Source organism: Lactuca sativa, chromosome 8 (genome assembly GCF_002870075.4).
Source record: "Lactuca sativa cultivar Salinas chromosome 8, Lsat_Salinas_v11, whole genome shotgun sequence".
Classification (NCBI taxonomy): Eukaryota; Viridiplantae; Streptophyta; class Magnoliopsida; order Asterales; family Asteraceae; genus Lactuca; species Lactuca sativa.
Window position 1 is genome coordinate 125,538,918 of NC_056630.2, and position 16,874 is coordinate 125,555,791.

At 36.7% G+C, this 16,874-nt stretch overlaps 2 protein-coding genes across 2 annotated transcripts; one reads left to right on the top strand and one right to left on the bottom strand.

The window, feature by feature from the left end:
- The first annotated feature begins 7,704 nt into the window (after positions 1–7,704).
- Positions 7,705–10,272, top strand: LOC111889241 (uncharacterized). Its single transcript, XM_023885377.3, has one exon. It carries the CDS (start codon positions 8,594–8,596, stop codon positions 10,091–10,093), a length of 1,500 nt encoding a protein of 499 aa, XP_023741145.1. The 5' UTR covers positions 7,705–8,593; the 3' UTR covers positions 10,094–10,272.
- A 2,508-nt stretch (positions 10,273–12,780) lies between these two features.
- Positions 12,781–15,727, bottom strand: LOC111889251 (cystathionine beta-lyase, chloroplastic). Its single transcript, XM_023885385.3, has 13 exons — positions 15,571–15,727; positions 15,106–15,256; positions 14,910–15,034; positions 14,740–14,810; positions 14,565–14,656; positions 14,373–14,460; positions 14,174–14,285; positions 13,991–14,087; positions 13,834–13,915; positions 13,602–13,719; positions 13,393–13,500; positions 13,200–13,302; positions 12,781–13,074 (listed from the first exon to the last, which is right to left on the bottom strand). Exons 1-13 carry the CDS (start codon positions 15,649–15,651, stop codon positions 12,899–12,901), a joined length of 1,404 nt encoding a protein of 467 aa, XP_023741153.1. The 5' UTR covers positions 15,652–15,727; the 3' UTR covers positions 12,781–12,898.
- Positions 15,728–16,874: the final 1,147 nt, after the last annotated feature.

The following is a 16,874-nucleotide window of genomic DNA, read 5'->3' on the forward strand; positions in this document are numbered from 1 at the left end:
CTAACTCCCATTATTCAGAGTCCCACATAGCATGAAGCAAGCAGCATTCAGATAAGGGTAACAATCTCAATTACTCTATCTACTTTCAGGAACTGAGCTAGCATTAAGTGCTAAGCTCATACTATCAGGCATAACCTAATCAGGCTATCCTACTTACTGTCTACTCAATATCTAGCATGCAATTTTCATACAACTGAAACACATAAACCAGGCACATAAGGCATCACTCCTAGATCCTTAGTCCTATTCTAGCATGTTGTTCTACAAAGCTGATAATCATAACGTAAACTTGTATGGGTACTTTGGGGAATACTTACTTGAGCTCGGCCGATCGCGCACGTCTCACACTTCGTTCTTTCTCGAAACTCTTTTCTCAGTTTTTAGAAAACATTTTCTTTTAGAAAATCTTTTAGTCCCTTGATTTGAGTTCAGACACCCCCGAAGGTGTGTCCGAATCCCTCAAACCAGGGCTCTGATACCAACTTGTAACGACCCAAATTTCACGCCCAAAAATTTCGTTTTAAAGCGTTACTTTAGAAAACATTAATTAATTAAAACATTGTTTGATCAAATCACAACACAACGTAAACCATGTCTAAAAGCCAAATCATACAACCAATCAACATCAGAGTATAAATCCCAGAAAATCTCGTAAATGCGAAAACCAGAGAGAGTGTGTGCGACATGCTGCTACCGCGCCGGCTCCTTTCCCCTAGCTGAGGAGGTACCTGAAACCAAAACTGAAAACCGTAAGCACAAAGCTTAGTGAGTTCCCCCACCGTACCACATACCAAATAATCTCATAACATACATATATTGTCAGGCATATCTGGGTGCCCGACCTACCCCTTCGGCCCTCTCGACCGGACATTGCCAAGCATATCTGGGTGCTGGCCTCCCCTTCGGTCCTTTCGACCGGATACTGCCTAGCATATCTGGGTGCTGGCCTCCCCTTCGGTCCTTTCGACCGGATACTTGGGGACTATCGCCCCCCTACTGTCACTAGCACATAGCATCATATCCTACTAGCACATAACATATCACAGGTAGTGGTAATACCTAGATGAATATCACGGAGACAAACATCTACAAATAACTCCTACTGGTGGGCCGGCATTGTGGTCGTAGACCCACCGCTACTGGAAGGTAACTCACCTCGAAGTAGCTGCTGCTCTGGTCGGGAACTGACTGCCTACTGTTGCTGCTGTTGCTCCGGGAATCCTCCGGCAACTATAGCAACTATAGCAGAGACAGCTGTCGCTGCAGCCATTTCGGCTGTAACCGTGGCAGGAGTGGGAGGAGGAGCCGACATGGCTTTCCAGTACCGGGAATTCGATAATACGAAGCCCCCGACATTTGATGGTACACAGGATGCGATTAGGGCTATGAGGTGGTTATCTAATATGGAGGGTTGTTTATTCACGTGCTCATGTCCTGCTGACCACAAGGTTAGGTGTGCCCTGAACCTGCTGAGGCTTGGGGCAAAGGACTAGTGGAGGCTGACGACTGGGTTGTATACTGATGATCAGCGGGCTGCTATTACTTGGGAGCAGTTCAGAGATATGTTCTGCACTCGCTATGTTCCACGCGTTGAGTGGGAGCGGCTTGCCAGGAAATTTTGACATTGAGACAGAATGGGGAGTCTGTGATGGAGATTACCCGTATGTTCACGGAGAGGGCTATGTTTTGCCCGGAGTTTACTTTAGAGCAGTCTCAGATGACTCGTTATCTGAGTATGCTCAAGACTTTTATTCGATAGTTTGTGTCTACTCAGCGATTTGATACCCTCCTGGACCTTCAGGAAGCCGCGCGGCGGCGTGAGTTGGAGATAGAGCTGCAACTGAAGGAGCAGCGTCAGGCACCGGCACAGCCTCAGCCGGTGCCTAAGCGGTCTAAAACCGCTGATTCACGGTCTGGGGGTCATCAGAGCCTTACTTGTAGAAAGTGTGGCAAGGCTCATTCAGGGGTTTGTCGAGCAGGAGGTGGGTGCCACAAATGTGGCAAGGAGGGGCACTATGCCAGGGACTGCCGTCAGTCCGCCCCTTCAGCAGATATGAGGATTGTTACCATTGTCATCAAGTTGGTCATGTGAAGACCAACTGTCTGCAGCTCGCCGCCAAGCCGGCGCAGGGTTCCACACCAGCTGCTGGGAGGATTGGAAATGGGAGGCCAGTAGAGGTGGAGCCTCCGAAGGCTCAGGATCGCGCCTTCCAGCTCACGGCCAAGGAGGCCAAGACAACACCAGATGTGGTTGCTGGTACGTTTTCTATTCTTTGTCTCAGTTATTGTATTCGTGTTGTGCTTATTGATTGTACCTGTGATTAGGTACATTTTTAGTGAATTCTTTACCCGCTTTGGTATTATTTGACTCGGGAGCGATTCGATCGTTTGTATCTCAGACCTTCTCTAGAGGGTTCAATGTGCCGATAGATGATCTTGAGTGTCCGTTGCGAGTTTCGATCGCCAACAAGCACGGGGTCTCTGCTTCTTCGGTCTTCCGGGGATGCGAGTTGGAGATTTTCGGGGTGCCCTTCCCGATAGATTTGATTCCTATTCCCATGAGGGATGTATGTGTTGGACTAGTGTCTAAGTCCATAACTATTTTGGTATGTACTTGACCCGATGGTGCATGGTCCTTTTGAGTTGCCTTCACCAAAGCAACTTGATAAGATGAATTGTGGAGAGAAAGGATTAAATATGATTTATTAATATATTATGGGAATAATATATTAAAGGAGAAATCAAATTGTTTAATTAATATTAGTTAAGAATTAATTAGTAATTAGTTTTGTGACTAAAAGAGATTAATTAAACTTAAGGGACTGGAATTGTAATTATAAGATAATTGCAATTTGGGCCATGGATTGCCTTATATCATAAGGTGGACGAATTCTATGGGGGAAGCCCATATGAATCGTCCAAGGCCTTATGGAAAGGGCTCTATGGGTTGCTTAGGGCTTAAGCATCCAAATTAGGGTTTCCTTGTTAGATAACCCTAATTGCCTCCTGTATATATGGATCCCTTATGACCCAAAAACGTGGCTAAGCTTCTTGCTAGGGTTTCACACGCTTTAGGGCAGCCTCCATCCTCTCTCCTCTTCATCCTCTTGCTTATGGTGTTTGTGAACCATTAGAGGAGTGACACTTGTGACTCTAAGCCTTCCAAAGTCAATACAAGGAGATTTGGGATTGTTATTACTACATAACAATCAAGGTAATTTCTTAAACCTAATTATATGTTAATATTGATTTCCATATGCTATAATTAGGGTTTATAGTCTTGGATTCAAAGCATGTACAATAGAGAAACCTAGATCCAAGCATTAGGGTTTGTATGAGCACATAGGATGTCTTATGACCAAAACCCATCAGTATGCGTGATTATAGGGATGGATTGCCGTGAACTCGATGAGTTGGATGAACAACTCGGCGAGTTCGATGAAGATCACCATAAGACCCAACGAGTTGAAGAACTACTCGACAAGTCGGATGAGTTTTCCCTAGATTATGTATGCGTATGTATCGGTCGAGTTGCAAGGAGGGAATTTGACGTGTGACCTTAAGTTTGATCGAGGATCAAAGGAACTCGACGAGTCACTCCGATGACTCGGCGAGTTGGAATGTACTTTAGGGAACTCGGCGAGTTAAGGTCAACATGGACTGTTGACCTTGATCGAGGACATTGACTTTTACCAGGGGTTGACTAGTGGTTTATGGAGTACCTTGTAAGGTTAAGGACTTATGAGTATGTTGTACTACGGTGATAGGTGGTGGAACCTGTGTCAAGTGATCCGAGAGTTGGAATTTACCTTTCGTGTCGACATCTGCGAGGTGAGTTATCCTCACTATATCGATAGGGTCTACGGCACCAAGGTCGACCCTTTAGTTGTTATTGTTATGGTATGTTGCATGTGGTTATGATTTGTTAGTTCAGAATCGAGGTAGACAGTATGTTATGCTTTTTATGATCCGTAGGGATTGGTGTGTTAGTGACCTGATAGGTCGGTACTCTAGTTACAAGAGAATTCTATGATTATGATCAGTGAGATAAATATGCTTGATGTTTGTATATGCCAGTATATGATAGCTATGTGCACATGGTTATTTTCTTGTTGGTTGGGTTGAGGCGGTCCTGCTTTGTGCGGAAGGCCAATATACCCTGTGAGCGGTCCAGGGAGAATGTAGGCCCACGTGGCGGACCAGTCATGCCGAAGGCTCGGGATTAATTTAGACAAACTGTAGGCCCGGTAGGGCGGTCCAGTCCGGCCGATGACCCAGTATGCATGATGATTGATTGATTATTACTGATATGGTATTGTCAGTGTGGTATTGGTATTTTGGGGGTAGCTCACTAAGCCCTCGGGCATACAGTTTTCAGTTTATTGTTTCAGGTACTTCATGAGTCAATGGAAAGGTGAAGGCGTGACCGTACCACTCCTCATCCTTATGTTATGATTTTTGGGACACTCTGATGGAAAATGATTTGAAAACATTTTGTAAACAATGCTTTACAGTTTTTATTTATGATTGAAAATTTTTAAATTTGGCGTAAAGTTTATGGATGTTACATCAACTCAACAAATTTAGGATGCATTGGCTCAACACTCTTACCTTTATCAACTTCACCATGTGCCATTGTTTTTTCATAACCTTCCTAATCTAAGTTAAGTTTTCTACTACAAGACGACCCCCCTTTACTATGTTTCCAACCTTTAGACCTACTAAATTCAAGTGTTGCTGACTTGTATAAGGTTAATGCTAACCCTAAGTCACCCTCATCAACATCAATTTGGATTGGAGTTTCCACTTTTATGAGTAACTACAGGTGATGAGGGTCTAGGAGGATCCTAATTGTCCATGTCTTCTATTATAACCCTTCTTGGACCATTTGGGGACATAAAATATATAAGCAAGTTCGTTTGACCATGCTCTGTGTACACTTTAATCACTTTGTTATGGGAAACATACTCTAAGAGATTACACACATCATCATCATTACCTAATGCTCGTAGTCCAAAGTCAAATCCTTCATTAGGTAAACGGAAGTGGTAATACATGATTTCAGTACCATCATACCATAATTCTCTCATCATCAAGTCTAGTTCATGCATAGAAAATTCATCAATGTCGACAACATCAAAGTACCTAACTTACCCATTAATATACCTAATATTTGGAAACTTTGTGAAACTCCCTCCACGATGAAGTTCAATAAAGAATATGTTGGGGTAACCATTTTCAAAACATAAATACACCATTGTTAGAGTTTTTCAAAGTTTGAAACTTGATCATCAAACACAGAGAATCTTACCATAAACTTCTTGAACGTTAACATTCTCTCCAAGATTTCTGAGTCCCCACATTTTCAAAAGCATGGACAGAAATCGATTCTCACACAATGGTTAGGGTTTTTGCATCTTGATTGATGAACGAGGTGTGAGAGAAGACAAATGAGTGAAGTACAATCTGCAAACTTATTGCCTAATACAACTTATTAATTGAAGTGGCGGCAACGAAGGTTAGGAAGCAAAAATACCAAAATGCCCTCACATGGAGGGCACGTGATGGCCCTAACGGCTCCAAACAAACGAACTAAGGCAGAATGGACTAAAGACCCATAAAAACCTTGATTTTGAATATTCTATGTAAGTTGGAAAGTTTTTGGACCCCATCCAAAGATTTTTGCAAACCACAAGGACCAAATTTGCACTTTTGTCCATTTGGATTTGAATCTTTTTTATTTAAACTAAAGTTTTGAGTTCGTATATCCGAACAAAGGTTTCTTTTTTAATCTTTGAGTTTTTTTTCTTAAAAAATCATAAGAGGGTTCAAAAACTTGTTGATGAACATACACAATATGTTTAAATATACATATTAATACTCATATAACCATTTTATCCATACAAAACTTAATATAAAAAAAATTGCCACTTAATTTGAAAAAGAAATAAACTCAATTTCTTTTTTAAAGAGATAAGCGAAAGAAACGGAAAGAATTGAGGCAAAAAAAAATCAGTGTTTTTCGATTGTTTTAATGAAAGGAAATGGAAATAATGGAAAAATAGGTTATTGATAACCTTTCATCATAATTTTCCCTCCAAAATGAACAGGTTTGGAGAGATATAGAATCAAATAGACAAAATTGCAAAAATTGTCCATGTGGTATGTATTTTTTTGGGGTTTTAGTCCAAGCCATGATTTTTTTGGATTGGTGGTCCTTTTAAGCTAATTTGCTTGCAATTTTGGTCCTTATCCAAACTAAAAAGACTATTATACCCTTAATGAATTTAGTTTTCATATTTTTTTCACTTTTTAATATTGTTATTAATATTAAATATAAAAGTGGGCCTCTCTCTCTCTAACACCTCGTATCCCTAGATTCATACATATTTAATACACATTGTACAACTTTTATATAAATCCAATCAAGAAATCTTTTATGCTTCCAAACCCAGAAAATGAAGAACCAGATGTAGCTCTCACAGTGGGGGGATGTGATGGCTTATCAGAGTCTTCACGGTGGAAGCAACTCAAAAAAGAAAAAAATGGCAACGGTGGTGATGGGTGGCGCACAGTGGCAGTTCCGCTGTGATGTTCCTTTGTTTTTTTTTTCTAGCATAAACTCAGGGAGAAGGATGAGGAAGGTGGAAATTGATCTGAGGAGAAGGTTCTGACAGCAACAACAATGGTGGTGGGTTGCGTTGACGAGGAGTGACAGGTGGTGGATGAAGTAACCCAGAAGCAACAGCTCGATAGTGGTGGGTCGGAAAGTCTCATGGTGGCAATGAGGTGGTGACCTTGCTGTCCTGTTTCTCTCCTGTTGGTAACGGACGAGAATGAGAGGGGGGAGGGAAAGGAGGTGGTCTGGTGGTTGGAGGTTGCTCCGGAAGTTGAGTGGAGTTGGGATGGTTGTTTACGATGGGGAGAAGGTGGTGGCAGTGGGGTAGTGTAGCTTCTTCCTGCTCGTTTTCCAGCACAACAATGGAAGGTGGCAGAGCTGTGGGATTTACGGTGGCATTTAGTGGTCGATGGGAGGCTAGCAGGTGGTGAGGTGGCTGCCTTCACTCTTTGGCTTCGTTTTTCGGCAAGCCGAGAGAGAGAGAGAGAGAGAGAGAGAGAGAGAGAGAGAGAGAGAGAGAGAGAGAGAGAGAGAGAGAGAGAGAGAGAGAGAGACGTGGACCCCAAATTAGTTAATTATTTTATTTTTCATTTAAATTAAATAGAAAAAGTATAAAAAAAATATATCAGAAAGGGCATAATAGTCTTTTTAGTTTGGACAGGAACCAAAACTAGGACCATTAATCCAAAAAAATCGTGGTTTGGATTAAAACCTCAAAAAAATACATATCACAGGACCATTTTTGCAATTTTGTCAATCAAATACAACTATATGGTTTTTTCATTTATTGTATTTACCTTTTAACATAATATTCAAAAAAAAAAAAAAAAAAAAAAAAAAACAGATTGCGTAACTTATGAATTTCTTCAACGTGGGTCTATTTTTCATTATCAAACAATTCGTTATACTCCGTAAATATAAAAATAGAATATATCTTTTATTCCAAACCTTTTCTTTCTCAACTTTTTCTTTTTAATGAAAGTCGGATAGAGAGTGTAAAAATCAAAATATTACTGAAGAAGTCAACTAGTTTACGAGTAGGTGTTTTAGCGTTTGACGTTATATTTTAGCCATTCACCGACTGGATACATGACATGACTTGGTGAAGCTACGCCACCGTCACCGTTAACATTATCCAGGGTGGATCGGCCACTTCCTTTCTCACTCTCAAATCTCTCCCAAATCCACATACGTCTCTCCCTCTCTCCACTTCCACACGATTCCATAAAAGCATCCCTCTCTCTCTCTCTCTCTCTCTCTCTCTCTCGTTGATTCATCTGCCTCTTCCTCTTCTATGTCTATACCCTTTCTCATCGACTTACTAACCCTAAAGTGAGCGGCTTTCAGATTATTTATTTAGTAATCAAAAGAGCAACAAGTAGATGATGAGGATGGTGAAGACAATCAACAGTAGTCAAAGTCCCACGGGTCTTTCTGTCTTTCTCATAGTTAATGCTTATCCCAAAAGGTACTCTTCCAAGATCCCCTCTGATTTAGTCCTCTTTTTGGGCCTTGGCTTCATAGATTGGTAGGGGGGTGTCTTCTCTGCTGCATCTGATTCAATAAATATCGGTATTTCTTCTGTTCCTGTCATAAATACCATGGAATTTCTCTTGATCTTGATTCGATATATGGAGATTCATGTGTTAGGAGGTGACCTAGATATAGATTTCATCTAGGTAAATCATTCTTGTGTTCAGATATATATATTTATTTCCCGATTCATCTGCCCAAATACTCTCTCTCTCTCTCTCTCTCTCTCTCTCTCTCTCTCTCTCGTCCGTACAAAAAGTCTTAGAGTCTTGGATCATAATAATTCAGAAAAAAATTGGGTTTTCTTTTTTGTATTCAGCTAGTAATATGAAAGCTGAATCCATCTTTCTTTAGTTTCTAGGCATATTGAAATGAGCCTTATGATGAAGAATTCAAATCCACGATCTCAACTTATAGCTCTTAGAAGTGTGATTTCGTGAGATGGGAGATTCCCTTCTCACTGGTTTTTTAATGTTAAATCATCATCCTTCAACTTTTCTGTCAATGGATTCCAGCGCCTCTTCTTCTCACGATGATTTAGACCTAGAAATGAGTCACCAGATTATCAACCCCACCCGTCCTCCCGACATCAATCTCCCTCTCTCAGATGAAAGAACCTCCCCACCCTCATGGAATCAAGATCAGTGTGAGGTTCTCGATGTTGGAGTTGGACTAGCCTCACAGCTATACGAAACCGAAAGCTTCCTAAACGTCCCTAAAGTTGGAAGAAAGTGTGCCAAAAGAGTAGATAGCATATGGGGTGCTTGGTTTTTCTTCAGTTTTTACTTTAGGCCAGTTCTGAATGAGAAATCCAAATCAAAGATTGTAAGAGACAGCAATGGAGTTTCTGGGTATGATAAATCAGACCTGAATCTTGATGTTTTCATGGTCCAACATGATATGGAGAACATGTACATGTGGGTGTTCAAAGAAAGACCTGAAAATGCATTGGGGAAGATGCAGTTAAGAAGTTACATGAACGGGCATTCAAGACAAGGGGAACGCCCCTTTCCTTTCAGTGTTGACAAGGGGTTTGTTCGATCTCATAGAATGCAAAGAAAACATTACAGAGGCCTCTCAAATCCCCAATGTGTCCATGGAATTGAAGTTGTCCCTTTGCCTAATCTAACAATACTCGATGAAGATGAACTCAAAAGATGGACAGAACTGACTGGAAGAGATTTAAATTTCTTGATCCCATCTGAAGCCAGTGATTTCAGTTCATGGAGAAATCTTCCAAATACCGAATTCGAACTTGAAAGGCAACCTGTAACAAGAACCAACAATTTGAACTCTCAGTCAAAGAAGTTGCTGAATGGGTCAGGGCTAAATCTGTCAACTCACACCAATGGGGATGCTGACCTGTCACCCGTCATCAAGAAAAGGAAAGACCTGTTGGAAGATATCTGTTTGACTGTTAATAATCATCCTCCTGATGGGTTACCAAACCCAAATCCAACCCCAAACCCAAACCCAAACGAGCCGTATTGGTTGAATGAGTTTTCTGGGGTTGTGAGGAATGCGTGTGGGCCCGTGACAGCTGCAAAGACCATATATGAAGATGAAGAAGGTTACTTGGTTGTTATAAGCTTACCATTTGTTGATCTTCAAAAGGTTAAAGTGTCTTGGAGGAATACCCTTACGCATGGCATTATAAAGGTATCTTGTATAAGTGTTTCTAGAATGCCATTTGTAAAAAGACGTGATCGCACCTTCAAGCTGACTGATCCGTGTTTAGAGCACTGCCCTCCTGGGGAATTTGTGAGAGAAATTCCACTGTCTACCCGTATTCCTGAAGATGCAAATATAGAAGCTTATTATGATGGGCCAGGGTCAGTGTTGGAAATTTTGGTCCCAAAGCTTCGTGAAGGGCCTGAAGAACATGAAGTGCGTGTTTGTCTTCGGCCTCATCTTGTTGGTAATGAACTTATGTTGACTTGAGAAGATGGTCAAAGATGGTCAAAGATGGTCAAAGATGGAGGAGGAGATTGGTTTCTAGTTTAGTAAAAATCTTTAGTATCATATCATGTTTTGTGTTGTTGTGTGAAGTCTCATACCCCCAGTCATGTATTAGCATAATGGATTGGTTGCTAGAATAATACCATGATTATCTTATTATATATATTTAACTAAATAGTAGTTAAACATAAAATGTATGATGGACCTATTAATGAATCAAAATTATCATATTTACCTCTATAACAACAAGTGTATGCTCTATAGACCCAAAAAGGGTAGCTTTTGAAAATCATAAATTTTGTTATATGTTTCATCTTTTATGGTTTGATTCATGTTGCACACTTTTGTTGGGCAATATCAAGATTTGTGGTGTCGTTTTAACTTCCCTTTTGTGTTAGAATATGGAAGGTGTTGTCATCCCTTTTTCTTTGTTGGTGGAAAAATATCTCCACTTATCTTTGTTGATAATGAAATGTTTGTGTTTCCACATATGGGCGGCTATCTTATGTCTAATATAGTATACAACAATAACAACAATATCCTAGTCACATAAGAAAAACGTTATAAAAAGACGCTACTTTTTGCAGACCATGTAAATTTTAGGTATTTCGTCCAACGAGGTTACTATGTGACTGCTAAATGATATCATGGGATGTTGTTGGGTTTGACAAACAAAACCCAGATCCAATGTTGTACCTGTTGAGCCAATGTTGGGTGGATGTTAGTATTGACATACCATTGTCCATTGGGCATTTCTAAAAAGGGATTTGGGAGGTGGAGGTGTTGGTTGGGGTAACTGTTTAATAATGAACTTTTGTTGGGGATTGTGGAAGTTGACATGGAAAAAGAAAGTGTAGGTAGGTAGTGGTGGTTGGTGGAGTCACCATAGAGTCTCACTATTTTTGTTCAACCTTCTTCCTTGGGGTTTATTCTGTCGTTAGAGTTGGTGTTGTTCTATAAAATATCAAAGGAAATACAAGTCTATGTTATAAATTCCATACATACAAGATGCATGAATTCTTTTGTTATGTTTAAATTTGAGTTGGTTTTAGTAGGCCTACAAAAACCCCATCGGTGAACATTTGTGTAACAGTGTAAGTTGGTAATTGTATTTCAATTTTTTACTTGTTAAATCTTATTTTGAGTGTATTTATCTTTTTTTTTAATGAAGAAAAAAAGATGAAATGATATGAGACATTGCCACCAGGCAAATCAATCGAGTAAACTTGTTCTACTTGATGTCTCCCATTAGGGGATTGTGTGATTTGTAGGGAAATCAGTGAACATGGTAAACCTTGTGTTGCACTTAATGTCTCCCATAAGGTGATTTGTGTGATTATGGATATGCTAACAACCAATCATATATTTTCATAAAGCTACTGTTTGATGATTTGATCATTGAAGTAAATAATTTACTTTTCGAATTCAAAAAAGAAAAATCTATTAAAGCTTAGGAACAAATACAAAACTATACATATCAAGTCCAATGGTAAATAATTATGTACCAGTTTTTATTTTATTTATTTATTTTAAGGATAATTGTTTGTCTAAATCATGTTTTTTTTGTTAATGAATTATCAACTCATGCACTGAACTTCTCCATGGCATATATAATGACAAAATTTCTTGATGAAGAAAAATAACAAAACTAAAACTCATTTCACATAAATGAAAAACTTGAGTAGTGAAACATCTTCAAAATAAAGATTAACTAAAATTTCTTAATAGAATTCCAAATTATTGCGAGTTTAATTTTTGGCAAGCTATACGCATTGTGAATGTATTTTCAGATGTTGTATCTTATCTGACATAACCGGTTACTCTTGATTATTAATTATAGGAAACACATGTCTTCGAGCTTTATTTTGAAAGTTCGTTCACTAAAATACTAATCGAGTAAAAAAGAATTAATAACAACCATAAATGAAAGACTATCACAAAAGGACTGTTTTTTCGATATTTAAAATAAAATGACCATCAATCATCAATTTTGCGAGAAATGTTGATTGACCTGTAAAATTGTTAATGAAATCATAATTCACGAAAGATAATGTCATTTTTGTAAAATAAAATATCAAAAAGTCTTCCACAAGAACCAAACAAAGAAATCTCACACATTAACCGATTTTGTTTAACCTAATTTCGTTTACATTGGAAATAAAAACATACGCTAGACGTTTTCACAATTTTTTTATTTTGCAAAAATGACATGTCTCTCCGAAAGAAAAAATTAGAAAAAGTAAACTTTAGTAAAAAAAAAAAAGTTGTATTTTATGATTGTTTTATCAAATAAATGGTTATTTTGTGATAAATATATGAATTGTTCATTCCAATTTTTGGTCATTATTGTTAACTCGTTTTTTCTATATACAATACTCTTTAGGCTGTTCTCATGTGCACTCAGTTCATCATCTAATCACAAAGAAAGTAAAGAACCGATTGAAAAAGATGTTAGGCTGAAATTATAGTATTCCTTTGAAGTATTACTGTTTGAATCGATAACTAACTCTGCATTTTTGGACTCAAAGTTGGTTATTGGTTCTTCATATGCTATCTAGTTTCCTCCAAATTATCAGAAAACATATAGTATTTCCATGTGGACAAAATGAGACACCTGTATACCACATCTAATTATCTACAGTATAATGTAGCAAATAATGGCTTCCAACTAAGAGCAATGGAATCTTTCTTGTGATTGTCATGATTCACGTTTTATAAGTCAACTGATGTCATAATAATAAGTGTAATAATAAAACACCGAAATCCAATAATGAATTAAAAAAAGCCCTAAATGGGCCCGGTTCTAATTGCATGATCTAAATCAGCAATCAAATCATTGACATCTTCAATCCCAACAGATATCCGAATTAGATCTTCCATTAAACCTCTCGCCTCACGAACTTCTGCTGGTATTGACGCATGCGACATGAAACACGGCATGCTAATCAACGATTTTACACTCCCTACAAAAATCAAAAAAAAAAAAAAAAATATATATATATATATATATATATATATATATATATAAAATCATTCAAACAAAAAAAAAAAAAAACAATTATCGAGAGAAATAAATTATAATTATTACCAAAACTAACAGTTATCCCAAAGTACTTGGTAGTCTCCACTATATGCTTAGATAGCGCTAACGACCCTGTCAAAAAACTCAGAACAGATCCTGCCCCCTTTGCCTGCATAATCAAATCATCAAAAAATAATGTATTTTGTTTTTTTGCCCAAAATAGCAACATACAAATATTTTGGGTAAAAAATGTAAATACCTGAGAGTAGTGTAATGAGTGTCCAGGATGACTAGGAAGTCCAGCATAATTAACCTTCTTTACATGGGGATTAGAGGACAGAAATTCTGCTATCTTTTGTGCATTATCCTGATTAAAACCATTAAAGAAATGTTTTTTCTTTAAGTAATAAACCCCCCCCCCCCCCCCAAAAAAAAATTGAAGATATATGTATGAAAATGAAATAATACTTGTTGCTTCTCAATACGTAAAGCCATTGTCTTGATGCCACGTAAGCAAATCCAACAATCAAAAGGTGCAAGCCCAGACCCCTCAGCATTTTGTAAAAAATACAATTCTTTTGCCAACCTATTTCAAACACAAAGGATTTTATAGTACTTTTTAAGTATAAATCTTTCATGCATTTTGTTATTATAATTCATAAATGTATCTTTATTCATTCATTAAAAAAAATGTACACACCTTTCTCCTTTTACAGCAAGCACTCCAGCCATGACATCACTATGCCCAGCAATAAATTTTGTAGCAGAGTGCATCACAATATCTAAAAAACAAAGAAACGATTAATATTACAGATATATAAAAAACAAAAAATCGTTACATTTTATAAAAAATATACCTGCTCCAAGTTCCAAGGGTTGAGACAATACAGGAGACATGATGCTATTATCCACCAACACAAGAGCATCATTAGCATGAGCAATCTCTGCTATTTTCTGAAATGAAATGAAAAGTCGTTATTACCCTTTATAAAATGATAATCAAAACATGATGTAATATTAATATATTATATAAAACTTACACGGATATCAGAAATTTGTATTCGAGGATTGGTTGGACTTTCCAACCACACGAGCTTAGTTTTGGGGCCAATTGCAGCAGCAACTTCATCTAAGTTAGTTGTGTCCACTCGCCTTAATGATTTTTTTTAAAAATATATCATAAATTTATGGATATAAATATAAATAAATTTGAATTTTCAAAGACTGTAAAATACTAACTTAACAGTGGTTCCTGTTCTTGGAACAACTTGTGAGAGTAATCTATCAGCACCACCATATATGTCTTCTCCAGCAACAATTTCTTCACCTATAAGAATAATGTTATTATCATTATCATGGATGGATTATTTATTATTTATAAATAAATAAATAAATAAATAAAAAGGCAACAATTTTTTTTTTTGATTTTACCATTTTTTACTAGATGAGTGACAGCAGCTAAAGCAGCCATTCCACTAGTAAAGCAAAATGCTCGATCTGCTTTATCAAGCTTTGCTAGGAGACTGAAAATAGAAAGGAGAATAATGTTAAAATAATATGTGACAAAAAAACACAATTTATTAAAAAATAAAACGAGGGATTCAACCTTTCTAACACATCACGTGTGGGATTGCCACTTCTAGTGTAATCATAAGGGCCATTTTCAGTTGCAGAAGGCTGCAAAATCACAAAAATTAAACAACTTTCCAATTATAATCCCATAAATAGGTATATTCATAGAGATGCAAAACAGAGTCTTAAACTCTTAACACTTACTTGTTTGAAAGTAGCAGTTTGATATAGTGGTGTGCTCATTGCACCATAAGGATCGAATTTGTTTTCAAAATTCATCAATATGGTCGATACGCTAGGCTCTCTAATGTCGGTTTCCAACATTGAATCTGCCATTAAAACAACCACAAGGATAAGAAATCTTTGAAATATACAGCTTGAAGAATTTTCCGACAGCTACCATCAAAGCATTCTGCAAGTCCTTCAACGACGGCCGATGCACTCACATCCATCCTGTCTTCCCTTGAGCAGCGCAGCATCAATTTTTCACCAAGCGAATTCGAACAACGATTGCTTACAACACCAGATGTACACCCAAAACTAGCAACCCCCTAAAATGTCATACGAAAAGCTTAAATTCGAAACATGTAAATCTCAGACTAAGCCAAAACCCTCTAATTCATCTAGGTATTTGGCTGATTTCATCAGAATTCACCAATTAAACTGTAGTTTCTTTATGTGTTGATGTCAAAATGGAATGCAATCGCATTTCGTGACCAAATTCATTTTGGTATGGATTCAAATTAGTAAATGACAAGACCCCACTGCTGAAATGTCCTCTTGGTTAATTTTCATTTTCGTTGTATCAAAAAACCTAGTTAAGGGTAACAGAACTTTGAAGAAATACAAGCATAGACAAACTTACACGGTGATTGATAAGTTCAGATGGTGGAGCTGTGAATAGCGGCGAGGATCTGAGAGAAGAAGAAGCAGAAGGAGCAGCCATGGTTGTATTTGGATTGTTGTGGGTCCACGACTCTTGAGCCGGCGAATGTATTTAGACACAGCAACCCGTGTGCAGTATACATGCAACATTTAAGAAAACGGGTTGATCCGAAAAAATATCTGTTTGTGTAAAGTAATAGTAATTTTTAAATTAAAATTTCGATCAAATCCAAATTACTTTCTAGGGTAAATGACTTAGTACCTTTTTTTTGTGATTTTATATATATATATATATATATATATATATATATATATATATATATATATATATATATATATATATATATATATATATATATATATATATATATATATATATATATTTGGCGAATATAAATATGTCGAGTAAAATATAATAATATAATTATAATATATATAATATTAAAAATAACTAATTTAGTTTTTTAACTTTGAAGTAATTTTACATTTAAGTTGTTATAAATTTTGTAATTATTTTAAACTAGATTATAACTTATGTAACATACGGTCCACAAAGTAAAACCAACATTAGAATTTCAAAAGAAAAATTAAACAGGAAGATTTAAAAAAATTGTAAGTTAGGGACACGGAAAGAGATGACAATTTTTGACATATTGAATGATTCCTAAGAATTTACTTGGTTAAAATCCATTAAAATGACTTAATAAATATACCAAAGATATTTTGTTTACCTACGAGTGCAAATATTGAATGAGTTAAAGTTATTGAACACCATTTTAAGCTTGTTACCTCCTTTTGAAACCAAAACAAAGCCAATGAATAATCTGCAAGTGTGGAACCGAAACCATTTTAATTGATTCAAGTTCATGACATATATATATATATATATATATATATATATATATATATATATATATATATATATATATATATATATATATATATATATATATATCAACTCCAAAATCTATGTTTGAAATGGTTATAAAAACAAAATTTTAAATTTAAAAATATTATAAATAAAAATAGCCTTTATTTAATTAGAAGGGCTTAAAAATTTCATAGGTGTAAACCTAAATTTTAAGCGATTAACTGAAAGTAGCAAAATTTTGAGTTACGTTGAAGACAACCGTTTAAAAAATTAGAACTTTTATTTTTAAAATTATTTGTGTTTAAGAATCTGTCATCTATATTAGAATCAGACATATTGGATATGACATATTCAATTTCTTTTTTGTTTTTTTAGCACAATTGCTTTAATATGAAAATTTTCTTATTTCATTT

Coding starts and splice junctions, on each gene's coding strand:
- LOC111889241 (XM_023885377.3), top strand. CDS start 8,594: ATGGGAGATTCCCTTCTCACTGGTTTTTTAATGTTAAATCATCATCCT.
- LOC111889251 (XM_023885385.3), bottom strand. CDS start 15,651: ATGGCTGCTCCTTCTGCTTCTTCTTCTCTCAGATCCTCGCCGCTATTC. Junction 15,035..15,105: donor ACTTGCAGAATGCTTTGATG/GTAGCTGTCGGA, acceptor TTTTAATGGCAG/ATTCAATGTTGGAAACCGAC. Junction 13,916..13,990: donor ACCCTTGGAACTTGGAGCAG/GTATATTTTTTA, acceptor TTTGTTTTTTAG/ATATTGTGATGCACTCTGCT.